We start from the raw sequence: 24,020 nt of genomic DNA on the forward strand, positions 1-24,020 counted from the left end.
TACGTCACCCTGGAAACAGACCCCGCCCGCTCTTTTACGTCACCCTGGAAATAGGCCCCGCCCTCGCACTCTCTCTATGTGCCAGAGCCGCCCCCGCTCTGCCGCTATTGTGACTGTCCCTGCCCCTCTCTGTCTCCATGGTGACAGGCCCCGACCCCTGCTCTGTCCCCATGGTGGGCGGCTCTGACCCCGCTCTGCCCCCATTGTAACATGTCCCGCCCCCGCTGTGTCTCCATGGTGACAGTCCCCGCCTCCGCTCTGTCTCCATGGTGACAGTCCCCGCCCCCGCTCTGTCTCCATGGTGACAGGCCCCGTCCCCGCTCTGTATCCATGGTGACAGTCCCCGCCCCTGCTCTGTCAGCATGGTTACAGGCCCGCCCCCTCCTCTGATCATTGAATACATTTAACAATTGCAGTAAAGTGATATTTCAGCACGTTCTTCACCTGCTCTCTGAACTGAGTCTGTGTCACGGCGTAAATCGCAGTGTTTGTGCAGCAACTCAGGAGCTGAAGCATGAAGCCCAATTCCATCAGAAACTGAGGGAGATAAACAGATACAGGCACCAAAAACGATATCCGGTTATCTACCGAATACACCATTAACATTGCCCACAACAAGATGAAATTCCCCGAGATAACTAACAGTAAAATGATGGATTTCCTTCGACTCTCCATCTCGGGGTCTCTGCGACTCTCCCCACTGCTGTAAGCCCGGAGTCTCCTGCGTCCTCTGCTGCTCACTAAAATGTGTCTGACGGTGAGAGCGTTGAGCAGCAGAATCAGCACAAATGGGATCCCCGGGGTTAGAATGTGGTGGAGGAACTCGATTGTTATCCAGAGACTAGAATCATAAACATTGCCTCTTGCCGAACAAAACCAGGGTTCGTTCTCCAGCCAATACACACCTGTGAACATAAAATACCAGAAGATGTTCTTTAAACAGCTCAGCACAGTCACTGTTCCCACAACCACAGCAGCCGTTTTCTCACTGCAATATTTACTTTTCAGCTTCTGGCAACAAATGGCCACAAATCGATCAAAGCTGAAAGTGACGGTGAACCAAACAGAACAGTCTGTGGCGGCATAGAGCAGGACGGCGTGGATATTACACACAGGGATGGACCACAGGAACCGAAACTGCTCCCGATAAACAATGGGAATGTGTCTCATTATCAGGTCCAGGATAATGACCAGTAGATCCGCCGCTGACATGGCCACCAGGTAACGAGTGACACATTTGGAGAGACCGCACTTTCCCCGAGACAGGATCCCAATCGTCAGCAAGTTAACTGTGAGGAAGGGACATAAACAGAGTAATTGTACATCAGGCTGGAGCAAAGTCACCAGTTTGATTGAGGACTTATTGAGATTTATAAATGTGTTCGTGTACCCAGTGATGTATTAAAATGATTGAACCTGAATGAAAAAATGGGAAGGTCTGTGATACGGTGGAAGACAGGTGAGATTAAATAATAAAAGGATGATATTGAAATTGTTAAACTGAATGTTGATCTTAACCCTCCCCCTCCATCCTATCTGCGTCTGGTTCAAAAACTGTTCCATCTCTAATCTCTCCCAGTTCTCAAGAAGGGTCACCGACCTGAAACATTAACTCTGTTTGTCTCTCAACAAATTCTGCCAGACGTGCTGAGTACTTCCAGCATTTTCTGCTTTTATTTCCGATTTCCAGCATCTGCAGCACTTTGCTCTTGTATAGAAGTGAAATGTTGAATTAACTGAGAGGCTCTGTCTCAATGCCTGTGGCGTGATCAGTGTGTGTGTGTGTGTGTGTGTGTGTGTATAAGAGAGAGCGTGTGTGCATATGTCTGGCTCAGTGCTGGGGTGTGTCCTGCGTGTGTGCATGTGTGCGAGTGTGGGTGTGAGAGCGCCTGTGTGTTTCTGAGAGAGAGAAGGAGCGTGCGTGTGTGCGTGTTTGTGTGTATGTGTGTATGAGAGAGAGAGAGTGTGCGTGCGAGAGAGAGCGTGTGTGCATGTGTGCGAGTGCGTGCATGAGAAAGCGTGTGTTTGTCTGAGTAAGAGAGAGAACGTGTGTGTGTGGGAGAGAGAGCATGGGTGCATGTGTGCGAGTGTATGTGTGAGAGAGCGTGTGTGTGTCTGAGAGAGACAGAAAGCATGCGTGTGAGAGTGTGAGAGATAGCTTGTGTGTCTGAGAGTGTGTGTGTGTGAATGCATCTGACAGAGAATTTGTGTGTGCGCATGTGTGTATGTGAGAGAGAGTTTGTGTGTATGTGTGCGTCAGAGTGTTTGTATGTATGAGAGAGAGTGTCTCTGTGTGCATTTGTTTGTGAGAGCTAGAGTGGGTGTGTGACTGTATGTGCCTGAGTGAGAGAGTGTGTACGTGAGTGAGAGAGTGTATGTGTGTGTGAGAGAGCGTGTATGTGTGTGTGAGTGTGTGTTTTAAAGAGCACGTGTGTGTTTGAGGGAGCGTGTGTACATGTGTGTCTTTGAGAGAGCGTATGTACATATGTATGTGTATGTGAAAGAGAGCGTGTCTGTTTCTGCGTGTGAGAGAGAGTGTGTGTGTGTGTCTGAGAGAGTGTTTGTATATGAGTGTGTGTCTGTGTGTCTGTGTGTTTTTGGCTGTGAGAGAGAAAGCTTGAGGGTGTGTGAGATAGAGAGCATGTATGTATGCCTATGAGGGTGTGTGTATGTGTGAGAGACAAAGCATTGTGTGCATGTGTGTAATAGAATATGTGCGTGTGAAAGAGTGTGTGTATGTGTGTGCTAGAGAGAAAGTGTGTGTGTTTGATAGAGACTGTGTGTGTGAGCAAGTGTGTGTGTGAGAGAGAATGTTTGTGTGAGAGAGATCGTGTGTGCGTGTGTGCATATGTGTGAGAGTGTGTGTGAGCGAGACAGCTTGTGTGTGTCTGAGAGAGGCTGTATGTGCGAGTGAGTCTGTGAGGGAACGTGTGTGTATGTGTGTGAGAGAGAGCGTGTGTAAGTGTGTATGCATGTGAGAGAGTGTGCGTGAGAGAGAGTGGGTGTAAGTGTGTCTGTTTGAGAGAGAGCGTGTGTGTTTGTGTGTGTGAGAGAGAGTGTGTTTGTGTTAGAGCGAGAGTGTGTATGTCTGAGAGAGAGTGTGCGTGTCAGAGAGTGTGGGTGTGTTAGTGAGAGAGTGTGTGCATGTGATTGTATTCTGGAGAGAAGTCGTGTGTGTGTGTGTGTGTGTGTGTGCCTGAGTGTGTGTGTGTGTTAAAGAGAGAGTGTGTTTGTTTGTGCCAGAGAGAGCATGTGTGAGTGCATGTGAGAGTGACAGCATGCATTTGTCTGAGTGAGTGTGTGCGATGTGGGAGGAAACCGGAGCAACTGGCGAAAACCCACGCAGACATAGGGAGAACTTGCAAACTCCGCACACCCAGAATCGAACCCGGGTCCCTGGAGCTGTGAGGCTGCGGTGCTAACCACTGCACTACCGTGCCGCACTGTTTCTGTATGGGAGAGAAAGCGTGTGTGTGGGAGATAGAGAGCGTGTGTGTATGTTTCTGAGGGTGTGTGTATATCTGAGAGGGAAAGGACGCGTGTGCATGTGTGTAATAGAGTATGTGTGTGTGAAAGAGTGTGTGTATGTGTGTGCTAGAGACAGTGTGTATGTGTTTGAGAGAGCGTGTGTGTGAGCCAGAGAGTGTGTGTGAGAGACTGTGCGTGTGAGAGAGAGTGTGTGTGTGACAGAGAGGGTGTGTGTGTGCGTGTGTGTGAGAGAGTGCGTGAGTGAGACAGCGTGTGTGTGTCTGAGAAAGACTGAGTGTGAATGCGTCTGAGAGTGAGTGTGTTTGTATGTGTGTGAGGGAGAGCGCATGTATGTATTTGTGTGCGTGTGTGTGTGAGTGAGTGCGTGTGTGTGAATGAGTGTGTCCGTGTGTCTGAGAGAGAGATAGAGAGCATGTTTGCACGTCTGTGAGAGAGTGTGTTATGTGAGCAAGACAGCATGTGGGTGTGTGTGAGAGAGAGTGCATGTGTGTGTGAGAGAGTGTGTGTGCGTGTGTGTGTGTGTGGCGTGAGTGTGTGTGTGTGTGTCTCTGCGAGAGAGTGTGTGTGTGTTAGAGCGAGAGCATGTGCGTGTATGAATGAGTGAGAGAGTCTGTGTGTCAAAGAGCGTGTGTGTGTTAGTGATAGTGTGTGTGTGTGTGGGTGTTTCTATTCTAGATAGAAAGCGTGTCTGTGTGTGTCTGAGAGAGTGTGTGTGTTAGAGAGTGTGTACATGTGTGCGCTAGAGAGAGCGTGTGGGTGTGTGAGTGTATCTCTGCGTGCATGTGAGAGAGACAGCGTGTGTTTGTCTGAGAGAGTGTGCGTGTGTGTGTCTGAGAGTGTGTGTTTGTACTTCTGAGAGTGGGCGTGTGTGTGTGTGTGAGAGAGAGAGAGAGTGCACGTGTGTGTGTTTGAGATAGAGCGCGTGGGTGTTTGAGAGAGAGCGTGTGTGGGTGTGTGTGTGCTTGAGAGAGAACATGTGGACGTGTCGTGTTTGAGAGAGAGAGTGTCTGTGCGTGTGTGTGTGTGACAGAGAGCGTGTGTGTTTGTGTTTGTGAGAGAGAGCCTGTGTTTGTGTGTCTGAGAGAGCGTGTTTGTATGTGTTTGCGTGAGCGTGCATGTAAGAGCGACAAAGTGTGTGTGTGGGTGGGAGAGAGATAATGTGTGTGCGTGTGTGTGAGTGTCTGCGTGAAAGTGAGAGACAGCGTGTGTCAATGTGCGGGGCGAGATAGAGAGTGTGTGTGTGAGAGAGTTCTTGTGTATGTGAGAGAGTGTGAGTGCGTGTGTGTGTGAAAGAAAGTGTATGTGCGCGTGTGTGTGTGAGAGAGACATTGTGTGTATCTGTTAGAGCGAGAGCGTGTGTGTGTATGTCTGAGAGAGACAGTGTGTGTGACAGAGGGCGTGTGTGTGTGTTCGTGAGAGAGTGTGTGTTTTTGCATTCTCGATAGAAGGCGTGTGTTTTTGTGTGTGTCGGAGAGTGTGTTAGAGAGAGAGTGTGTGTGTGTGCATTTGTGTGCTAGAGAGAGAGCATGTGTGTGTGAGTGTGTAAGAGAGACAGCGTGTGTTTGTCTGAGAGAGCGTGTGTGAGTGCATCTGAGTGTATTTGTGTGCGTGTGTGTGTGAGAGAGAGCGAGTGCGTGTGTGTGTGTGTGTGTGTGTGTGTGTGTGTATGTGTGTGAGAGCGAGTGTGTGTATATTTGTGTGAGAGACTGTGTGTGTGTCTGTGTGTGTGTGCGAGACAGAGCGTGTGTGCATGTCTAAGAGTGGGTGTATGTGTCTGTGTGTGTGTGTGTATGTGTGTGCCCACCTGTGTTTGACAGAGAGCGCGTGTGTGTGTTTGAGAGGGAGCGCGTGGGTGTTTGAGAGAGAGAGTGTGTGTGGGTGTATGGGTGTGTGAGAGAATGAGCATGTGTACGTGTGTGTGTGTTTGAGAGGGAGCGTGTGTACGTGTGTTGGTATGTGAGACAGAGCGTGTATGCATGTGTTTGTGGGAGAGAGAGAGTGCGTGTGAAAGAGTGTGTCTATGTCTGTCTAAGAGTGATAGAGTGTGTGTATGTGTGTCTGTTTGAGACAGAGCGTGTATGTTTGCGTGAGTGCGTATGTGTGTGTGTGTGGGGGGGGTGAGAGAGAATGTGTGTGCGTGTGTGGGGGGTGAGAGAGAATGTGTGTGCGTGTATGTGAGTGTTTGTGAGAGAGGCAGCGTGTGGCTGTCTGTGTGTTGCAAGAGAGAGAGTGTGTGTGTGAGAGAGAGAGTGTGTGTTAGAGCGAGAGCGTGTGTGTGTATGTCTGAGAGAGAGAATGTGTGTCAGAGAGCGTGTGTGTGTTACTGAGAGAGTGTGTGCAAGTGTGTATTCTAGATAGAAAGCGCGTGTGTGTCTGTCTGAGAGACTGTGTATGTTAGCGAGACAGTGTGTGTATTTGAGTGAGAGACTGCGTGTGTGTATGTGTGTTTGACAGAGAGCACGTGTGTGTCTTTGAGAGAGAGAGAGCATGTGTAGGTGTGTGTATGTGCGAGACAGCATGTGTACATGTGTGCGCGAGAGAGAGAGCGTGTGTGTTTGTGTATGTGAGAGAGAGCCTTTGTGTGTGTCTGAGAAAGTTGTTTGTGTGCGAGAGTATGTGTGTATGTGTGTTTGTGCTTGTGTATGAGATCGTGTGTGTTTGTGTGTTTGTGTGTGAGAGAAAAAGCTTGTGTGTGCATGTGTGTAATTGAGTGTTCGTGTGTGTCAAAGAGTTGGTGCATGTGTGTGCTTGAGAGAGAATGTGTGTTTGAGAGAGAGTATGTGTGTGAGCAAGAGTGTGTATCTGTGAGAGACTGTGCGTGTGAGAGAGAGCGTGTGCGTGGGTGTGTGTGTGTGAGAGTGTGTGTGAGCAACACAGCGTGTGTGTGTCCGAGCGAGACTGTGTGTTTGAGTGCATCTGTGAATGAGCGTGCTTGTATGTGTGTGAGAGAGAGCACGTGTGCGTATTTGTGCGCGTGTGAGTGAGAGTGCATACGTGTGTGAGAGTGTGTGTGCGTGTGTGTGAGACAGAGAGTGTGTGTGCATGTGTGTGTGTGTGTATGTCTGAAAGAGAGTCTGTGTGTGTGTGTCAGAGAGCGTGTGTGTGTTACTGAGACAGTGTGTTTATATTCTAGAGAGAAAGCGCATGTGTGTGTGTGTCTGAGAGTGTGTGTGTGTTAGAGAGATTGTGTGTGAGAGATAGCATGTGTGTGCGTGAGAGAGAGCATGCGTGTGTGAGACAGAGAGAGCATGTGTGTGTGAGAGAAACAGCGTGTGGATGTGTGTGTGTGTGTCTGTGTGAGAGAGAGAGAGAGCGTGTCTGTGTGTATGTGTGTGAGGGTGTGTGGGTGTGTGTGTGATAGACTGTGTATATGTGTGTGTGTTTGAGAGAGTGTGTGTGTGAGAAAGAGTGTGTGTGTGAGAGAGACAGTGTGTGTGTGCGTGTGTGTGCGAGAGAGAGGCAGTGCGTGTCTGTGTGTGTGTTGCGAGAGAGAGAGATTGCATACATGTGTGACAGCGTGTACGCATGTGAGACAGAGAGTGTGTGTATGTGTGTGTGTATATGTCTTAGAGAGAGTGTGTGTATGTGTCAGAGAGCGTGTGTGTGTTACTGAGACAGTGTGTGTGTGTTTGTATTCGAAAGAATAAGCGCATGTGTATGTGTCTGAGAGTGTGTGTGAGCGTGTGTTAGAGAGAGTGTGTGTGTGTGAGAGAGTGTGAGTATGTGTGAGAGAGATTGTGTGTGAGAGATAGCATGTGTGTGTGAGAGAGAGAGCATGTGTGTGTGTGTGAGAGAGAATGGGTGTGAGTGAGAGAGTGTGTGTGTGTGTGGGTGAAAGAGAGAGTCCGTGTATGTGTGTCTGTTTGAGAGAGAGTGTGTGTGTTTGTGTGAACGTGTTTGTGTGTAAGAGAGATAGTGTGTGTTTGTGTGTGTGTGAGAGAGCGTGCGTCTGTGTGTGTGGTGAAAGAAAGAGTGTGTGTGAGAGAGCGCATGTGAGTGTGAGAGTGTATGTGCCTGTGTGTGTGAGAGAGAGAGAGATTGTGTGTGTGTGTGTGTTAGTGTGTGAGAAAGAGTGCCTGTGTCGGAAGAGACTGTGTGTGTGAGTGTGTATGAGAGTGAGCGTGTGTGTGAGAGACAGAGTTTGTGTGCCTGTGTGTGAAAGAGAGAGAGAGATTGTGTGTGTGTGTGAGAGTGTGTTTGAGTGTTAGAGTGAGAGCATGTGTGGGCATGTGCGTGACAGAGAGAGCGAAAGCCAGCATGTGTGCCTTTGAGAGTGTGAGCGTGTGTGAGAGAGAGCATATGTGTGTGTATGTGTGCGAGGGACTGTGTGTGTGTGTGAGAGAGAGTGTGTGCATGTGTGTGTGTTTGAGATAGAGGGTGTGTGTGTGAAAGAGAACATATGTGTGTATGAGTGTGAGAGAGTGTGTGTGTGTGCTTGTGAGGGAGAGGGAGTGTGTGTGTGTGTGTGTGTATGATTGTGTGTGTGTGTGTGTATGATTGTGTGTGTGTGTGTGTGTGTGTGTGTGTGTGTGTGTGTGTGTGTGTGTGTGAAAGTGTCTGTTTCTGTGTGAGTGCGTGTCTGTGTGTGTGCTTTAGTGTCCGGCTGTGATGTGATCTCATGTGTGTTTGTGTATCTCAGGGCCTGGGTTGTTCTCTGTGTGTTTGTGTTTATGTTTGTGTATGCGTGTGTCTGTGTCTCTGTGTGTGTTTGCGTTTGTTTGTGTGTGACTCATATCTAATTTGTGCCTTGTGTCTTCATGTATCTGTGTTTGCGTGTGTGTGTGTTTGTATGCCTGTGTGGGTGTGCTTGCGTGTGCATGAATCTATATTTGTGTGTGGGTGAGTGCGTGTGTGTGTGTCTCAGGCCTCATTTCTGCTTTGAATGTTCGTGCATCTGTGTGTGCTTCTGTGTGCATGCACACCTGTGTGTGCAGGTGTGTGTGTTATATGTCTCAGGGCCTGGGTTGTGCTGTGTGTCTGCGTGTGTCTTAGTGCAGCTGTTGTACTTTGCGTTCTTGTGCATGTCTCAGGGCCTGGGCTGTGTGCCTGTGTGCGCCTGTGAGTGTGAGTGCGCCTGTGTGGGTGTGTCTGTGTTGTTTGTATCTGTGTGCGGGTTTGTCGAAGGGACTAGGTTTGTCTCAGGGACTGGGCTGTGCTGTGTTTGCATGTGTTTGTATCTGCTTTTGTGTTTGGGTGAATGTTGCTGAGTGTGTGTGTATGTGCCTCAGGGCCTGGGTTGTGTTGTTTCTGAGTATGTGTGATTGCGTGTGTGCACCTCAGGGCCTGTGCTGAACTGTGTGTGCGTGCCTGTGTGGGTGCGTTTGCGTGTGTTTGTATCAGTGCTTGTGTGTGCACATGCACGTGACTGTCTGTGTTTGTGTGTGTGGGTTTTTCTCAGGGACTGGGTAGTGTTGTGTGTCTGTATGTGTGCGTTTTATGCCTCGGGGTCTAGGTTGTGCTCTATGTGTGTGTGTATGTGTATGTTTGTCTCAAGGCCTGGGTTCTGCTTTGTGTCTTCGTAACTGTGTGTGTTTGTGTGGATGTGTTTGTGTTTGCTTGTGTGTCACAGGGCCTGGATTCCACTGTGCGCATGCACGTGTGTGTGTGTGTGTGTGTGTGTGTGTGTACGATTATGTGTGTCTTTTTGTGTATGTATTTGTATATCTGCCTGGCCCAGTGCCCGGGATCAGCTCGCTTAGTGTGTATGTGTGCCTATGTGTGTGTGTGTTTGTGCATGTGTGTGTATGAGTGTATGCGTGTATGTATTTGTATATCTGTCTGGCTCAGTGCCTGGCGTCAGCTCGGTGTGTGTGTGTATCTGTGAGTGTCTGTGTGTTTATGTATCTGTCTGGCTCAGTGCCTGGTGCCTCATCGGTGTGTGTGTGTCTCTCTCTTTCTCTTGTATGTATCTGCATGTCTGTCTGTGTTTGTGTGTATGTGTTTTCACATCTGTCTGGTTCAGTGCCTTGGATCTGATCTGTTGTGTGTGTGTGTGTGTGTCTGTCTATCTGTCTGTCTTTGTGTGTTTGTATATCTGTCTGCCTCAGTGCCTGGGGTCTGATTGGTGCGTGTATGTGCGTTTATGTGTGTCTGTGTTTGTGTTTGACTGAGTAACTCAGCTCCGGACTCCCCAAAGCCTGCCCACAATCTACAAGGCAGACATCAGGAGTGTGATGGAACACTGTCCACTTGCCTGGATGGGTGCAGCTCCAACAACACTCAAGAAGCTCGACACCATCCAGGACACAGCAGCCCACTTGATTGCCATACCATCCACAAACATTTACTCCCTCCACCACCGACGCACAGTGGCAGCAGTGTGTACCATCTGCAAGATGCACTGCAGCAATGCACCATGGCCCCTTAGATAGCAGTTTCCAAACCCGCGACCTCTGCCAACTAGAAGGACAAGAGCAGCAAATACATGGGAACACCACCACCTGCAATTTCTCATCCAAGTTACACACCATCCTGACTTGGAACAATGTCGGTGTTCCTTCACTGTCACTGGGTCAAAATCCTGGAACTCCCTTCCTAACAGCACTGTGGGTGTACCTACCCCAAATGGACAGCCACGGTTCAAGAATGCAGCTCACCACCACCTTCTCAAGGGCAATTAGGGATGGGCAATAAATGCTGGCCTGGCCAGTGATGCACAAATCCCATGAATTATTTTATTAAAATGTCGGTGTGTGTGTGTGTGTGTGTGTTTGTATCTGTGTGTGGTTTTGTCTAAGAGACAGGGTTTGTCTCAGGGACTGTGCTGTGCTGTGTGTGTGTCTGTGTGGATGTGCTTGCATGTGTTTATATCTGTATTTGTGTATGGGTGGATGTGGCTGAGTCTGTGTGTATGTGTATGTGTCTCAGGGTCTGGGTTGTACTGTTTCTGTGTATGTGATTTTGCTTGTGTGCGCCTCAGGGCCTGGGCTGAGCTGTGTATGCGTGCCTGTGTGGGTATGTTTGCGTGTGTTTGTATCAGTGCTTGTGTGTGCACATGCACGTGCCTGCGTGTGTGTCTGTGTGTGGGTTTGTCTCAGGGACTGGGTTGCGCTGTGTGTCTGTATGTGTGCGTTTTATGCCTCGGGGCCTCGGTTGTCTCTATGTGTGTCTCAAGGCCTGGATTCTGCTTTGTGTCTTCGTGCCTGTGTGTGTTTGTGTGGGTGTGATTGTTTGTGCGTGTGTTTCTGAGTCTCAGGGCCTGGATTGTACTGTACGCTTGCATGTGTGTGTATGTGTGTATGTGCATTTGTGAGTTTCAGACCTGTATTGCACTGTGAACTGCTTGTGTGTGTGTGCGTGTGTATGTGTGCATGTGGCTGTGTGTGTAAGTGGTTTATGTGTTTTGTGTCTCAGACCCTGTGCTGTGTTCTGTGTTTGTGTACCAGGACCTCGATCGGTGTGTGTTTCTGTGTCTGTGTGTGTGGCTCTGTGTATATGTGTGTGTGTCTATGTGTGCGGGCGTTTGCCCCAGGGAATCAGCTGTGCCGTGTATGCCTGTCTGTGTGCATTGCAGTGTCTCAGACCTGCGTTGTGCTGTGGTGTGTTTGTGTTTGTGTGTTTTGTGTATCAGAGCCTGGCTTGTGCGGTGTGTCTATGTGTGCACCTGTGTCTGTGTGTGTGTGTGTCTGTGTATGTCTTTGTGCGTGTGTATGTATATGTACACATGAGAGTGTGTGTGTCTCGTGGGACCTGTGATTTGCTCCACGTATGTGTGTCTGTTTGTGTGTGTTTGCATCCGTGCCTGTGTTGATATGTGTGCGCATGTGTCAATGTGCGTGTATCTCAGGCCCTACGTTTTGCTGTGTGTGTTTCTCTGTGTGGGTATGCTTCCATGTGTTTGCATCTGTGTGTGTGTGTGTGTGTCTCAGAGACTGGGTTGTGCTTTGTGCCTTCTTGCCTGTGTGTGTTTGTGTGTGTGTGCACGTGTTTGTGAGTCTCAGGGCCTGTATTGTACAGCGTGTTTGTGTGTGTGTCAGTGTCTCAGACCTGTATTGTGCTGTGGTGAGTTTGTATGTGTGTTTGTGTGAGCACGTGTGTTCCTCAGTACATACTTTGTAATCTGTGTGTGTGTGCGGCTCAGTGCCTGGAGTATTTGTGTGTTTGTGTGTGTGCGTGTGCGCCCGCATGCGTTGCTGGATAGTAATATGTCTGAATCTGTGGTATGTACACGAGGCTGAGTGATTTGTGGAGAGCACGTTTATAGGTGTGGTCACCCCACAGCTTAAGTGTATGCTGGGAGAGAGGGAATGGGTGTTTACTAGACAGTCAAGACGTATCATTCAGATAGCACAGGAGAGCCCTGAGTGCATCACACTCTCCAACCAGTATTCAATACTGAAGAAAGTGATGGTTCCACTGTGGACTGCAGCCACTGACAAGGCCATGGTACCAGAGCTGTCTCAGCTGTACTGGGGGGTTGGTGGTGGTGCTGGTGCAGGGAAGATTGGAATCTTTATAGTGATTGGTGATTCAATGATCATAGGAACAGACAGGCGTTTCTGAGGCCGCAGATGTGTATCCAGGATGATGCGTTGCCTCCCTGTTGTCAGGTTAAGGATATCTCTAAGTGACTGCAGAACATCCTGAAGGTGGAGGGTGAACAGCCAGCAGTGGTGGTCCACGTCGGTACAAACGACATAGGCAGAAAGAGGGAGGTGGTTCTGCAGTCGGAATTCAGCGAGAGCAGTAAGAAATTAGCAAGCAGCACCTCAAAAGCAATAATTTACGGATTACTACCATCACCCACGCAAGTAATTAAATAAATAGGAATGCATGGCTGGAAAGATGGTGTAGGAAGGAGGGTTTTACATTGCTGGGGCACTGGGACCTGTTTTCGAGAATGTGGGATCAGTACAGGCCGGACGGTTGCACCTTGATAGAGCTGGAACTAATTACCTTCTGGGTTGATTTGTTAGTGCTATTGGGGAAGGTTTAAACTAACTTGACAGGGGTGTGGGAACTATGATTAATATCAGAGAGGAACACCCACACCATGGGAGAGATAGCTAGAATTAGAGTAGAGAATAATAAGTTATTAGATTAGGTCAGATTAAGAGAGAAAATAATGGAGTCTGAATTATGCTTACTGAGCATATATACGAATGCATGGAGTGTGGTTAATAAGACTGGTGAGGTACAGACGCAGATTGTCATGTGGAAATATGATGCTGTAGATATAACAAAGACCTGGCTCAAAGAAGGGCAGAACTGGGTGTTAAATATTCCTGTATAAAGGGTGTTCAGGAAAGATAGGAAAGGGAAAAAGGGGGGCGGGTGATGGTATTGATTAAGGAGACTTTTGCAGTACTGGAGAGAGAGGATATCCCAGAGGGGTTGAGGACCGAATCTATTTGGCTGAAGCTAAGGAACAAAAAAGGTGCAGTTACATTGTTCAGTGTTATCTATAGGTCACCAGCTAGTGGGAATGACATGGAGGAAAGAAATCTGCAAGGCAATTACTGAAAGATGCAAGAATTACGGAGTAATTATAACGGAGAACATTCATTATCCAAATATGGACTGGGATATTAGTGGTACAAAGGGCAGAGGCGGGCAAGAGTTCCTAAAGTGTATTCAGGAAAATGTTCCACAGCAATATATTTCCAGTCTAATGGGAAAGGAGGCACTGCTGGATCTGGTTCTTGGGGATGAGGTGGGCCACGTGGATCAAGTATCAAATAATTAACATAGAAAAGATCAAGGTAAGAGAGCATTTAAGAGAAAAAGTTTAGTGTACCATATGGCTTTGGTTGACTATGGAAAAGGACAAAGAACAATCCAGAGTAAGAATAATTAACTGGGGAAAAGCCAACTTCAATGGAGTGAGAACTGCCCTCTGAAATCACAGAATCACAGAATAATACAGTTTAGAAGAGGCCCTTCAGCTCAGCGAGTCTGCACCGATGCATTAAAGACACCTGACCTTTCTACATAATCCTATTTGCCAGTACTTGGCCCATAGCCTTGAATGTTATGACGTGCCAAGTGCTCATCCAGGACTTTATAAAGGATGTGAGGCAACCCGCCTCTACCACCCTCCCAGGCAGGGAATTCCAGACCGTCACCACCCTCAGGGTAAAAAGGTTCTTCCTCAAATCCCCCTTAAACATCCCGCCCCTCACTTTAAACTTGTGACCCCTCGTAACTGATCCTTCAACTAAGGTGAACAGCTGCTCCCTATCCACCCTGTCTATGCCGCTCATAATCTTGTACACCTCGCTCAGGTCACCCCTCAGTCTTCTCTGCTCCAATGAAAACAACCCAAGTCTATCCAACCTCTCTTCATAGCTTAAATGTTCCATCCCAGGCAACATCCTGGTGAATCGCCTCTGCACCCCCTCCAATGCAATCACATCCTTCCTATAATGTGGCGACCAGAATTGCACACAGTACTCCAGCTGTGGCCTTACCAAAGTTCCGTACAACTCCAACATGACCTCCCTGCTTTTGTAATCTATGCCGCGATTGATAAAGGTAAGTGTCACATATGCCTTTTTCACCACTCTATTAGTCTGCCCTTCTGCATTCAGAGATCTGTAGATAAACACGCCAAGGTCCCTTTGTTCCTCGGAACTTCCCGGTGTCGGCCATTCATTGAATACTTCCGTGTCACATTACTCCTTCCAAAGTGTATCACCTCACAGTTTTCAGCATTAAATTCCATCTGCCACTTTTCTGTCCATTTGACCATCCCGTCTGTATCTTCCTCTAACCGAAGACACTCCACCTCACTGTTAACCACTTGGTCAATCTTTGTGTAATCCGCGAATTTACTGATCCTACCCCCCACAAAGTTATCTATGTCGTTTATAGAAATGACAAACAATAGGGGACCCAGCAAAGATCCCTGTGGTACATCACTGGGCACTGAATTTACAGTCAATAAAACAGCCGTCTGTCATCCCTCTCTGTCTCCTACAGCTAAGCCAATTTTGAATCCACCTTCTCAAGTTACGTTGCATCCCATGTGCATTTGCTTTCTTGATAAGTCTCCCATGGGGGATCTTGTCAAGGGCTTTCTGAAATCCATGTAAACTACATCAACTGCACTACCCTCATCTACACACCTGGTCACATGCTCAAAAAATTCAATCAAATTTGTTAGGAATGACCTCCCTCTGACAAAGCCATGCTGGCTATTCCTAATCAAATTTTGCCTCTCCCAGTGGAGATAGATTCTCTCCTTCAGAATGTCCTCCAATAGTTTCCCTACCACTTACATGAGACTCACTGGCCTGTAGCTCCCCGGCTTATCTCTACAACCTTTCTTGAATAGTGGGACCACATTAGCTGTTCTCCAGTCCTCTGGCACCTCCCCCGTGGCCAGAGAGGAATTAATAATTAGGGTCAGAGCCCCTACATCTTCACCCTTCCTCCCATAGCATCCTGGGACACAAATCGACCGGACCTGGAGAATCGTCCACTTTTAACCCTGCCAAAACCTCCAATACCTTATCACTCCTTACGACAATTTGATCAAGAACCTCACAGTCTCTCTCTCTGAGTGCCATATCTACATCCTCATTCTCTTGGGTGAAGACTGATGTGAAGTATTCATTCAACACCCTACCCATTTCCTCTGTCTCCACGAACAAATTTACCCTTTGGTCCCTAATGGGTCGGACTCTTTCTCTGGTTATCTTCTTCCCATTGATATACTTATAAAATATCTTGGGTTTTCCCCTACTTTTACCAGCCAAAGCTATCTCATATCCCCTCTTTGCTCTGCTAATTACTTTCTTAAGCTCCATCCTACACTTTCTGTACTCCACTAATGCTTCCATTGTGTTTGTTAAAAGCCTCTCTTTTCCTTCTCATCGTACCCTGAATGTTTCTGGTCATCCATGGTTCTTTGGGTTTGTTGCTCCTACCTATTACCCTAGAGGGAACATGTTGGGCCTGTACCCTCCCCATTTCCTTTTTGAATGCCCCCCACTGCTCTTCTGTTGATTTCCCGAAATTAACTCTTGTCAGTCTACCTTGGCCAGATCCTGCCTATTTTACTAAAATTTGCTCTCCCCCAATCCAAAACCTTTTTTTGCAACTTGTCTATTTCTTTCTCCATAACAAGCTTAAATTGTACCATGTTGTGGTTGCTATCACCAAAATGCTGCCCGCACCAACACATCAAACACCTGTCCGGCTTCATTCCCCAGAATTAGGTCCAGCACTGCACCCTCCCTCATTGGATCCTCTACATATTGAGCTGAAGAGTTATTCTGTCTACATTTTAAGAACTCCCCTCCATCTAAGCCCAATTAATGTTGCGAAAATTGAAATCACCGAACATAATCACCCTATTATTTATTTTGCACCCCTGCAAATTGCGCACATATTTGCTCCTCAATTTCCCGATGACTATCTGTGGGTCTATAATCAACACCTAGCAATGTGGCTGTCCCTTTTTCATTCCTAAACTCTACCCATAAAGCTTCATTTGATTCCTCCTCCAAAATATCATCTCTCCTTACTGCAGCAACTAATATTTCAATGCCCCTTCCTCTTTTCCCCCTCCTCTGTCTCGCCTGCAGATTCTATATCTCGGGATATTGAGCTGCCAAACCTGCCCCTCCCTCAACCTTGCCTCTGAGCAAGATACTCAGTTCAAGGGCATTTTTAATAAATGCTGGCCTAGTCAGTGACGCCTACATCCCATAAATATAATTAAACATAGAATCGATCAGGGTCGAATATTTTGGAATCAAAAGTTAACAAGAAAAAATGGTATGTGGATAATGGGCTGCTTCAAAGGAGAGATTTTTCAGGCACAATCAAGGTATGTTCCCTCGAAGGGGAAAGTTAGGACAAATAAATCCTGAGCTCCCTGGATGACAAAAGCGAAAGAGATGATGATGAAGAAGAAATATTGTCCTTTTGACAGATATCAGGTTGATAATATAATGGAAAACCAGGCTGAATATAGAAAGTTCACAAGGGAAGTGAAAAGCAAACAAGAGAAGCAAAGAGAGAGTATGAAACGAGACTGGCAGCTAACATAAAAGGAATTCCCAAAGTCATCTGCAGGCATTGAAATAGTAAAAGTGTGGTAAAAGATTGAATAGGACCATTTAGGGATTAAAAGAGGGAATTACACATGGAGGCAAGGGGAATAGCTGAGGTCTTAAATGAATACATCTGTCCTCACCACGGAACATGATGCTACACAGGCCACAGTGAAAGTGAAGGTAATTAATGCACTAGAAAGATTTACCAGTGCTAAAGGGGAAGTATTAGATAGACTTTATGCTCTGAAAGATGAGAAAGCGCCAGAGCCGGATGAGATGCATCCATGGATATTGAGGGAAATGAGACTGGAGATCGCAGAGGCACTGGCCATAATTTTCTAATCTTCCTTAGACTCGGGGTTGGTGTCAGGCGACTGGAGAATTACAAATATTATATCCTTATTCAATAGAAAAGATGCAAAGATAAGCCTAGCAACTACAGTCCAGCAGTTTAACTTCAGTGGATAGAGAAGCAGAGTTAACATTTCAGGTCTGTGACCTGTCATCAGAACAGGTAAAGATTAGATAAGAATTAGGTTTTAAGCAAGTTAAGGGGTGGGCAGAGAGTAGTGGGGAAGAGAACAAAAGGGAGGGTGTCTGATAGGGGAGAGGCAGGAGAGTTTAAATAACAAAACTGACCTGAGACAAAGGCAAAGAATGTGTTCATGCTTGTTTTGAAAGACAAGGCATTAGTCCAGAGAGGGAGTTAATAGCAGAATAATGATTAGCTCTGTCTGCATAAAAAAGGCACACAGTTAAAAGTAAAATAGAGTTATGGAGTCATACGGTATTACACCACAGAAACAGGCCCTTCGACCTATCGTGTCTGTGCCTGCCATAGAGTACTCAACTATTCTAATCCGATATTCTTGCACTTGGCCCGTAGTTCTGTGTACTATGACGTTTCAAGTGGTCACCTATAGACTTTTGAAATGAAAATATGATAAGATGTAAAAGGCCAGTCATGCCCAGAAATTATTGAACTTAATGTTCAGTCCGCAAAGCTGTAGAGTTCCGAAACAAATGATCAGGTGCTGCCCCTCGAGCTTGCGTTGATTTTCACTGGAACACTGGAGCATGCCAAAGTCGGAAATTTTGGTATGAGAGTGGGTGGGGGGAAAGGGGGGGCGGGGGGGCGTTGGGTGCAAAAATGGCAAGCAGCCGGAAGCTTGGGGTCATGCTTATGGTGAGTGGAATTCTTTCACAAAATGGTAACCCAGTCTGTGTTTGCTTCCCCCAGTGTAGGGGAGACCACATTGTGAGCAGCGAAAATAGTATACCAAATTGAAAGAAGTACAAGTAAATCACTGATCCACCTGAGAGGAGTGTTGGTCTCCAACGGGACCTGGGTGTCCTTGTTCATATGTCACCAAAGCACACATTTTGGTGTAGGAAAGCAAATGATGTTGGCCTTTTTTTGCAAGAGAAATTGAGTACAGGAGTAAATAAGTATTGCTGCAATTGTATAACGCCTTGCTGAGACCACACCGAGAGTATTGTGTCCAGTTTTGGTCTCCTTACCTAGGGAAGGATATATTTCCAAAGAGGAAATGCAACAAAGGTTCATTAGACTGTTCCTAGGATGGCAGGATTGTCTATGAGGAGAGATTAATTAAACTGGCCCTTTATTCTCCAGAGTCCAGTCGAATGAGAGGAGATGTCATTGAAGCAAACAGAATTCCTACAGGGATCGACCGGATAGATGCAGGAAGGATGTTTCCCCTGGCTGTGAAGTCTCATAGAAACATAGAAAATAGGAGCAGGAGTAAGCCATTCACCCCTTCGATCCTGCCCCGTCATTCATTATGATCTTGGCTGATCATCCAACTCAGTAACCTGTTTGCGCTTTTGCCCCATACACTTTGATACCTTTCGCTCCAAGAGCTATATCTAACTCCTTCTTGAAAACATACAATAGTTTGACCTCAGCTGTTTTCTCTGGTAGTGAATTCCACAGGTTCACCACTCTCTGGGTGAAGAAATTTGTCCTCATGTCAGTCCTGAAAGGTTTACCCCGTCTCCTTAGACTATGACAATAAGAAAAGCAAAATACTGCGGATGCTGGCAATCTGAAATAAAAATCCTTAGACTATGACCCCTGGTTCTGGACTCTCCCACCATTGGGAACATCTTTCCTGCATCTAGCCTGTCGAGTCCTGGTAGAATTTTATAGGTTTCTATGAGATCCTCCCTACCTCTTCTGAACTCCAGCCATTACAATCCTAACCGACGCAATCTCTCCGCATACATTAGTTCCGCCATCCTAAGAATCAGTCTGGTAAACCTTTGCTGCACTCCCTCTACAGCAAGAACATCCTCCCTCAGGTAAGGAGACCAAAACTGCACCAAATCTCGAACCAGGAGACACAGTCTCAGAGTGGGAGCTGGACAGTTTAGGACTGAAATGAGGAGGAATATCTTCATGCAGAGGCTGTTGAATTTTTGCAATTCTCTGCTGCAGAGGGCTGTGGAGGCTCAGTCATTGATTATATTTTAGACAGAGACAGACAGATTTCTAGATATTAAAAATATCAAGGGATATGGAGGTAGTGTGGGAAAATGCATAGAAGTAGATGATCAGCCATGATATTGATGAATGGCAGAGTAGGCTTGAGGGGCGGAATGGCCTATTCCTGCTGCGATTTCCTATGTTCCTATGGCTGTGGGCCTCTGTGCTCAAAGGCTCACACAGCAGATTATTTAAACAATTGCTAGGTTAGCTGAAGTGTCACCCTGTGTGAGTGGCAATGTCTCAGTGGAGAACCATCCTGATGTCCAGTCTCAGTGTGACAATATTTATACTCCATTCAATCCCTTGCCGTCACCCATCAATCAGTCCAGGATACTGATCGCCATGCCGAGCTGGTACAGTGTGAATATGGGTCGAACAGCCAAGGATACTGATCACCATGCCGAGATGGTACAGTGTGAATATGGGTCAACCAGCCCAGGATATTGATCGCCATGCCGAGCTGGTACAGTGTGAATATCGGTAAACAAGCCCAGGATACTGATCGCCATGCTGAGGTGGTGCAGTGAGAATATGGATCAACCAGCGCAGGATACTGACCACCATGCCGAGCTGGTGCAGTGTGAAGATGGGTCAACCAGCCCAGGATACTGATCGCCATGCCGAGCTGGTACAGTGTGAATATGGGTCAACCAGCCCAGAATATTGATCGCCATGCCGAGCTGGTACAGTGGAAATACGTGTCAAACCAGCCCAGGATAGTGATCACCATGCCGAGCTGGTAAAGTGTGAATATGTGTCAACCAGCCCAGGATACTGATCACCATGCCGAGCTGCTACAGTGTGAATATGGGCCCTCACAGACATCTTGTGCGGCCATTTGCACTCTCCCAGTGTGAACATCAGCAGTATTCCAAACTCATACTTCTATCACCCTTTAGGAACCAGTAATGGACGGTGTCATCGAATGTGCTGTCAAGTGGCACTTACACACCAATAACCTGCTCACTGGTGCTCAATTTGATTCCTCAAGGTTCATTCAGCTACAGACCTCGCTGCAGCCTTGGTCCAAACATGGAGAAAAGAACTGAACTCCAGAGGTGAGGTGAGAGTCACTGCCCTTGACATCAAGGCAGCATTCGACCGAGTATGGCATCACGGAGCCCTACCCAAACTGAGGTCAATGGGAATCATGGGGAAAATTCTAAGCTGGTTGGAAGCTGGCACAAAGGAGGATGGTTCTGGTTGTTGGAGGTTAATTATCTCAGTCCTGGGACATCACTGCAGGAGTTTCTCAGGGTATTTTCCTAGGCCCAACAATCTTCATCTGCTTCATCAATGACCTTCAATCAGAAGATCAGAAGTGGGATTATTCATGACGGATTGCAGAGTGTTTAGTTTCATTCGTGATTGCTCAGGTACTGAAGCAGTCCGTGCCTACATGCAGCACGACCTGGACAATATCCAGCCTTGGGCTGATAATTAGCAAGTAATATTCACACCACACAGTCAGGAGTGTAATTGAATAATCCCCACTTGCCTGGATGGGGGCAGCTCCAACACTCAGGAAGTTTTGCACCATCTAGGAGAAAGCAGCCTGATTGATCGGCACCTCATTTACCACTTTACCATTCACTCCCATTCAACATAAAAGAGAACGCAAAAATGTTCTAAAAGGGCACGCAAACATTTCCCAAGGCATGTATATATTAATCAGGTCGAACGAGATGGAGTGGGGCCTATTCGGGGAAAAGAGTGTAATATACACATAGAGGCACAGAGCAAATCAAATATACCTAATGAGTACTTTATATCATTGTTTGAAGAGGAAGAGGAATCTGACCAAATATCAATGGGAGTGAGAGAGTAGAGACAATGGATAGAGTAAAAATTGAGAGGGAGGAGTCGTGGAAAGGCTGGCCATGGTTGGGGTTAATAAGTCACCTGGTCTGGATGGTTTCCTTCGCAGGCTGCTAAAGGAAGTGGAAATGGAGATATCACAACAGCATGCCATCATCTGACAATCCTCCATAGATGGGGGTAGTGCTAGAGAGTTAGAGAATGGCAAATGTGACACCCTTATACTAGAAAGGGTGTGAGGATCCCCCTAGCAGCTACAGGCCAGTTAATTCATCATGAGTGATTTAAGTTTAACTTTGGTGATAGGAAAACGTCTAAAAAAAATGGGTCAAAATCAATAGTCACATGGAGAAATGCGAGTTAGTTCAGGAAAGACAGCATGAATTTCTGCAGTGAAAATCATGTTTAGTTCAGCTGCTGGAATAATTTAAGGAGATAACAGAGAGGATTGATGACAGCAATGCTGTTGATGTGGTGTACATGGTATTTCAAAAGGCATTTGATACAATGCCACACAACAGAATTGTGAACAAACTTGTAGCTCACGGAATAAAACGGACTGTAGCCACATAGGTATGAAATTGGCTGAGTGACAGGAAACAAAGATTAGTGGTTGGTGTTCCCCGGGCATCAGTGTTGGGCATTTTGCCTTTCCTGATATATATTAATGACCTAGATCTTGGTGTACAGGGCACAATTTCAAAGTTTGCAGATGATACGAAACTTGGAAGGATAGTGAGCTGTGAGGAGGATAGTGTAGAACTTCAAAAGGACATAGACATGTTGGTGGAATGGGCAGACAGATGGCAGATGAAGTTCAATGCGTAGAAATTGAAGTGATTCATTTCAGTAGGAAGAACATAAAAAGACAATTTCGAATGAAGGGTACAATACTAAATAGAGTGCAGGGGCAGAAGGACCTGGGTGTATACGTGCATATGTCATTGAAGGTGGCAAGACAGGTTGTGAGAGTGGTTAATAAAACTTATATTATTCTGGGCTTTATTAATAGGGGCAAAGAGTACAAGAGTAAGGAAGTTATGTTGAACTTGTCTCAGACACTAGTTCAGTCTCAGCCGGACTATTGCGTCCAGTTCTGGGTGCCACACTTGAGGAAAGACGTGAGGGCATTGGAAAGAGTAGAGAAATGATTCATGAGAATGGTTCCAGGGATGAGGAATTTCAGTTTTGAAGATAAATTGGAGAGATTAGGGCTGTTTTCCATGGAGAAGAGAAGGCTGAGTGGTGATTTGATAGAGGTATTCAAAATCATGAGGGATTTGAACAGAGTAGATGGAGAAAAACTGTTCCCACTCGTGAGAGGATCGAGAACGAGAGGACACAGATTTAAAGTATTTGGTAAGAGAAGCAAAAGTGACATGAGCAAAAACTTTTTCGTGCAGCCAGCAGTTAAGATGTGGAATGCACTGCCTGAGAACGTGGTGGAGGCAGGTTCAATTGAAGCATTCAAAAGGGAATTAGACAGTTATATGAAAAGGGAGAATGTGCAGCGTTATGGGAAGAAGATGGGGGAATGGAAACGTCGGAAATCGTTCCTTCAGAGAGCCAATGTGGCCACGATGGGCCGAATGGCCTCCATCCGCGCTGCAACGATTATGTGATTCTGTGAATGTAGATTAAAGGTTTAGAAACAATTCTCAGTGGAAATATTAACAGGCACTTGGAGAGATTTGAGTTAATTAAGGATATTGAGCACAGATTTGTAAAAGGGAGATCATGCTTGACTTATCTAATTGTATTTTTAGATAAAGAATCAGAGAAAGTTGGTGAAAGGAATGCCGTGGATGTTGTCTATATGGATTTGAATAAAGTGTTTGATAAAGTACCAGATAAATGGCTGGTGAATAAAATTGAGGCTCGAAGAATAGGAGGGTCGGTGCCCAATAGGAGTAAACAAATGGCTTAATGATAGTAAACAGTTATTGTGGAAAAAGGTTGCTGATTTCAGACTAGAGGATTGTAGACAGTGGTGTTCCCTGAAGGGCATGGCTAGGACCACTGCTTTTAGTTTGCTGTATACAAATGACATGCTCTTGGATATACAGTGGAATTTCAAAATTTGCTGGTGAAAACCTTGGAGGAGGGACAAACAGTGAAGATGATATGATTTGCCTGCAACAGGACATAGATATACTAGCAGAATAGCAAGAAAAGTGGCAGAAGGATTTTGATAAGACAAGTATGATGAGATGCAATTTGGCATTAGGGATAGGTGAGGCAATCTACCCTTAATTGCACTGTTCTGAAGAGTGTGTAGGAACAGAGGGAGCTGGGGTTCCATGTGCGTTTGAATGTGGAAGGAAATACTGACAGATTATGCTTCATATATAGAGAAATAGAATGCAAAAGTAGGGAAGTTTTATAAAGCAATGAGATAGAGCTCTGGTTAGCCCCAATTAGGCGCACTGACACGGAACACAAAAGTCCGAGTGCATCAAGCCTGTGTCCTCAGTACATTGCTCTCTGGCAGCGAGGCCTGGACAACGTATGTCAGCCAAGAGCGATGTCGCAATTCATTCCATTTTCGCTGCCTCCGGAGAATACTTGATATCAGGTGGCAGGACCGTATCTCCAACACAGAAGTCCTCGAGGCGGCCAACATCCCCAGCTTATACACACTACTGAGTCAGTGGCGCCTGAGATGGCTTGGCCATGTGAGCCGCATGGAAGATGGCAGGATCCCCAAAGACACATTGTACAGCGAGCTCGCCACTGGTATCAGACCCACCGGCCGTCCATGTCTCCGCTTTAAAGTCGTCTGCAAACGCGACATGAAATCCTGTGACATTGATCACAAGTCGTGGGAGTCCAATGCCAGCGTTCGCCAGAGCTGGCGGGTAGCCATAAAGGCGGGGCTAAAGTGTGGCGAGTCGAAGAGACTTAGTAGTTGGCAGGAAAAACGACAGAGATGCAAGGGGAGAACCAACTGTGGTCCAGCCCCGACAAACACATTTTTCTGCAGCACCTGTGGAAGAGTCTGTCACTCCAGAGTTGGTCTTTATAGCCACTCCAGGCGCTGCTCCACAAACCACTGACCACCTCCAGGCGCTTACCCATTGTCTCTCGAGATAAGGAGGCCAAAGAAAAGTTATGTGCCCAGTTCTTATCAGCACACTTTAGGAATGATGTGAGAGGAGATTTGACAGAATGATTCCAGGGATGAGGGCTTTTGTTAC

General features: G+C 46.7%; 1 protein-coding gene across 1 annotated transcript in view; it reads right to left on the bottom strand.

Moving 5' to 3' along the window:
* Positions 1 to 390: 390 nt before the first annotated feature.
* The window catches only part of LOC137360369 (probable G-protein coupled receptor 139), a gene marked incomplete at its 5' end in the record, with an annotated part of 61,106 nt that continues 37,476 nt past the window's right edge, over positions 391 to 24,020 (bottom strand). Inside the window, one exon of the mRNA XM_068025833.1 lies at positions 391 to 1,289. Within this exon, the coding sequence (XP_067881934.1) occupies positions 391 to 1,289 (899 nt within the window). The remainder of the gene's footprint in view (positions 1,290 to 24,020) is intronic.

The sequence above is a fragment of the Heterodontus francisci genome, unplaced genomic scaffold, assembly GCF_036365525.1.
Source record: "Heterodontus francisci isolate sHetFra1 unplaced genomic scaffold, sHetFra1.hap1 HAP1_SCAFFOLD_188, whole genome shotgun sequence".
Taxonomy (NCBI): domain Eukaryota; kingdom Metazoa; phylum Chordata; class Chondrichthyes; order Heterodontiformes; family Heterodontidae; genus Heterodontus; species Heterodontus francisci.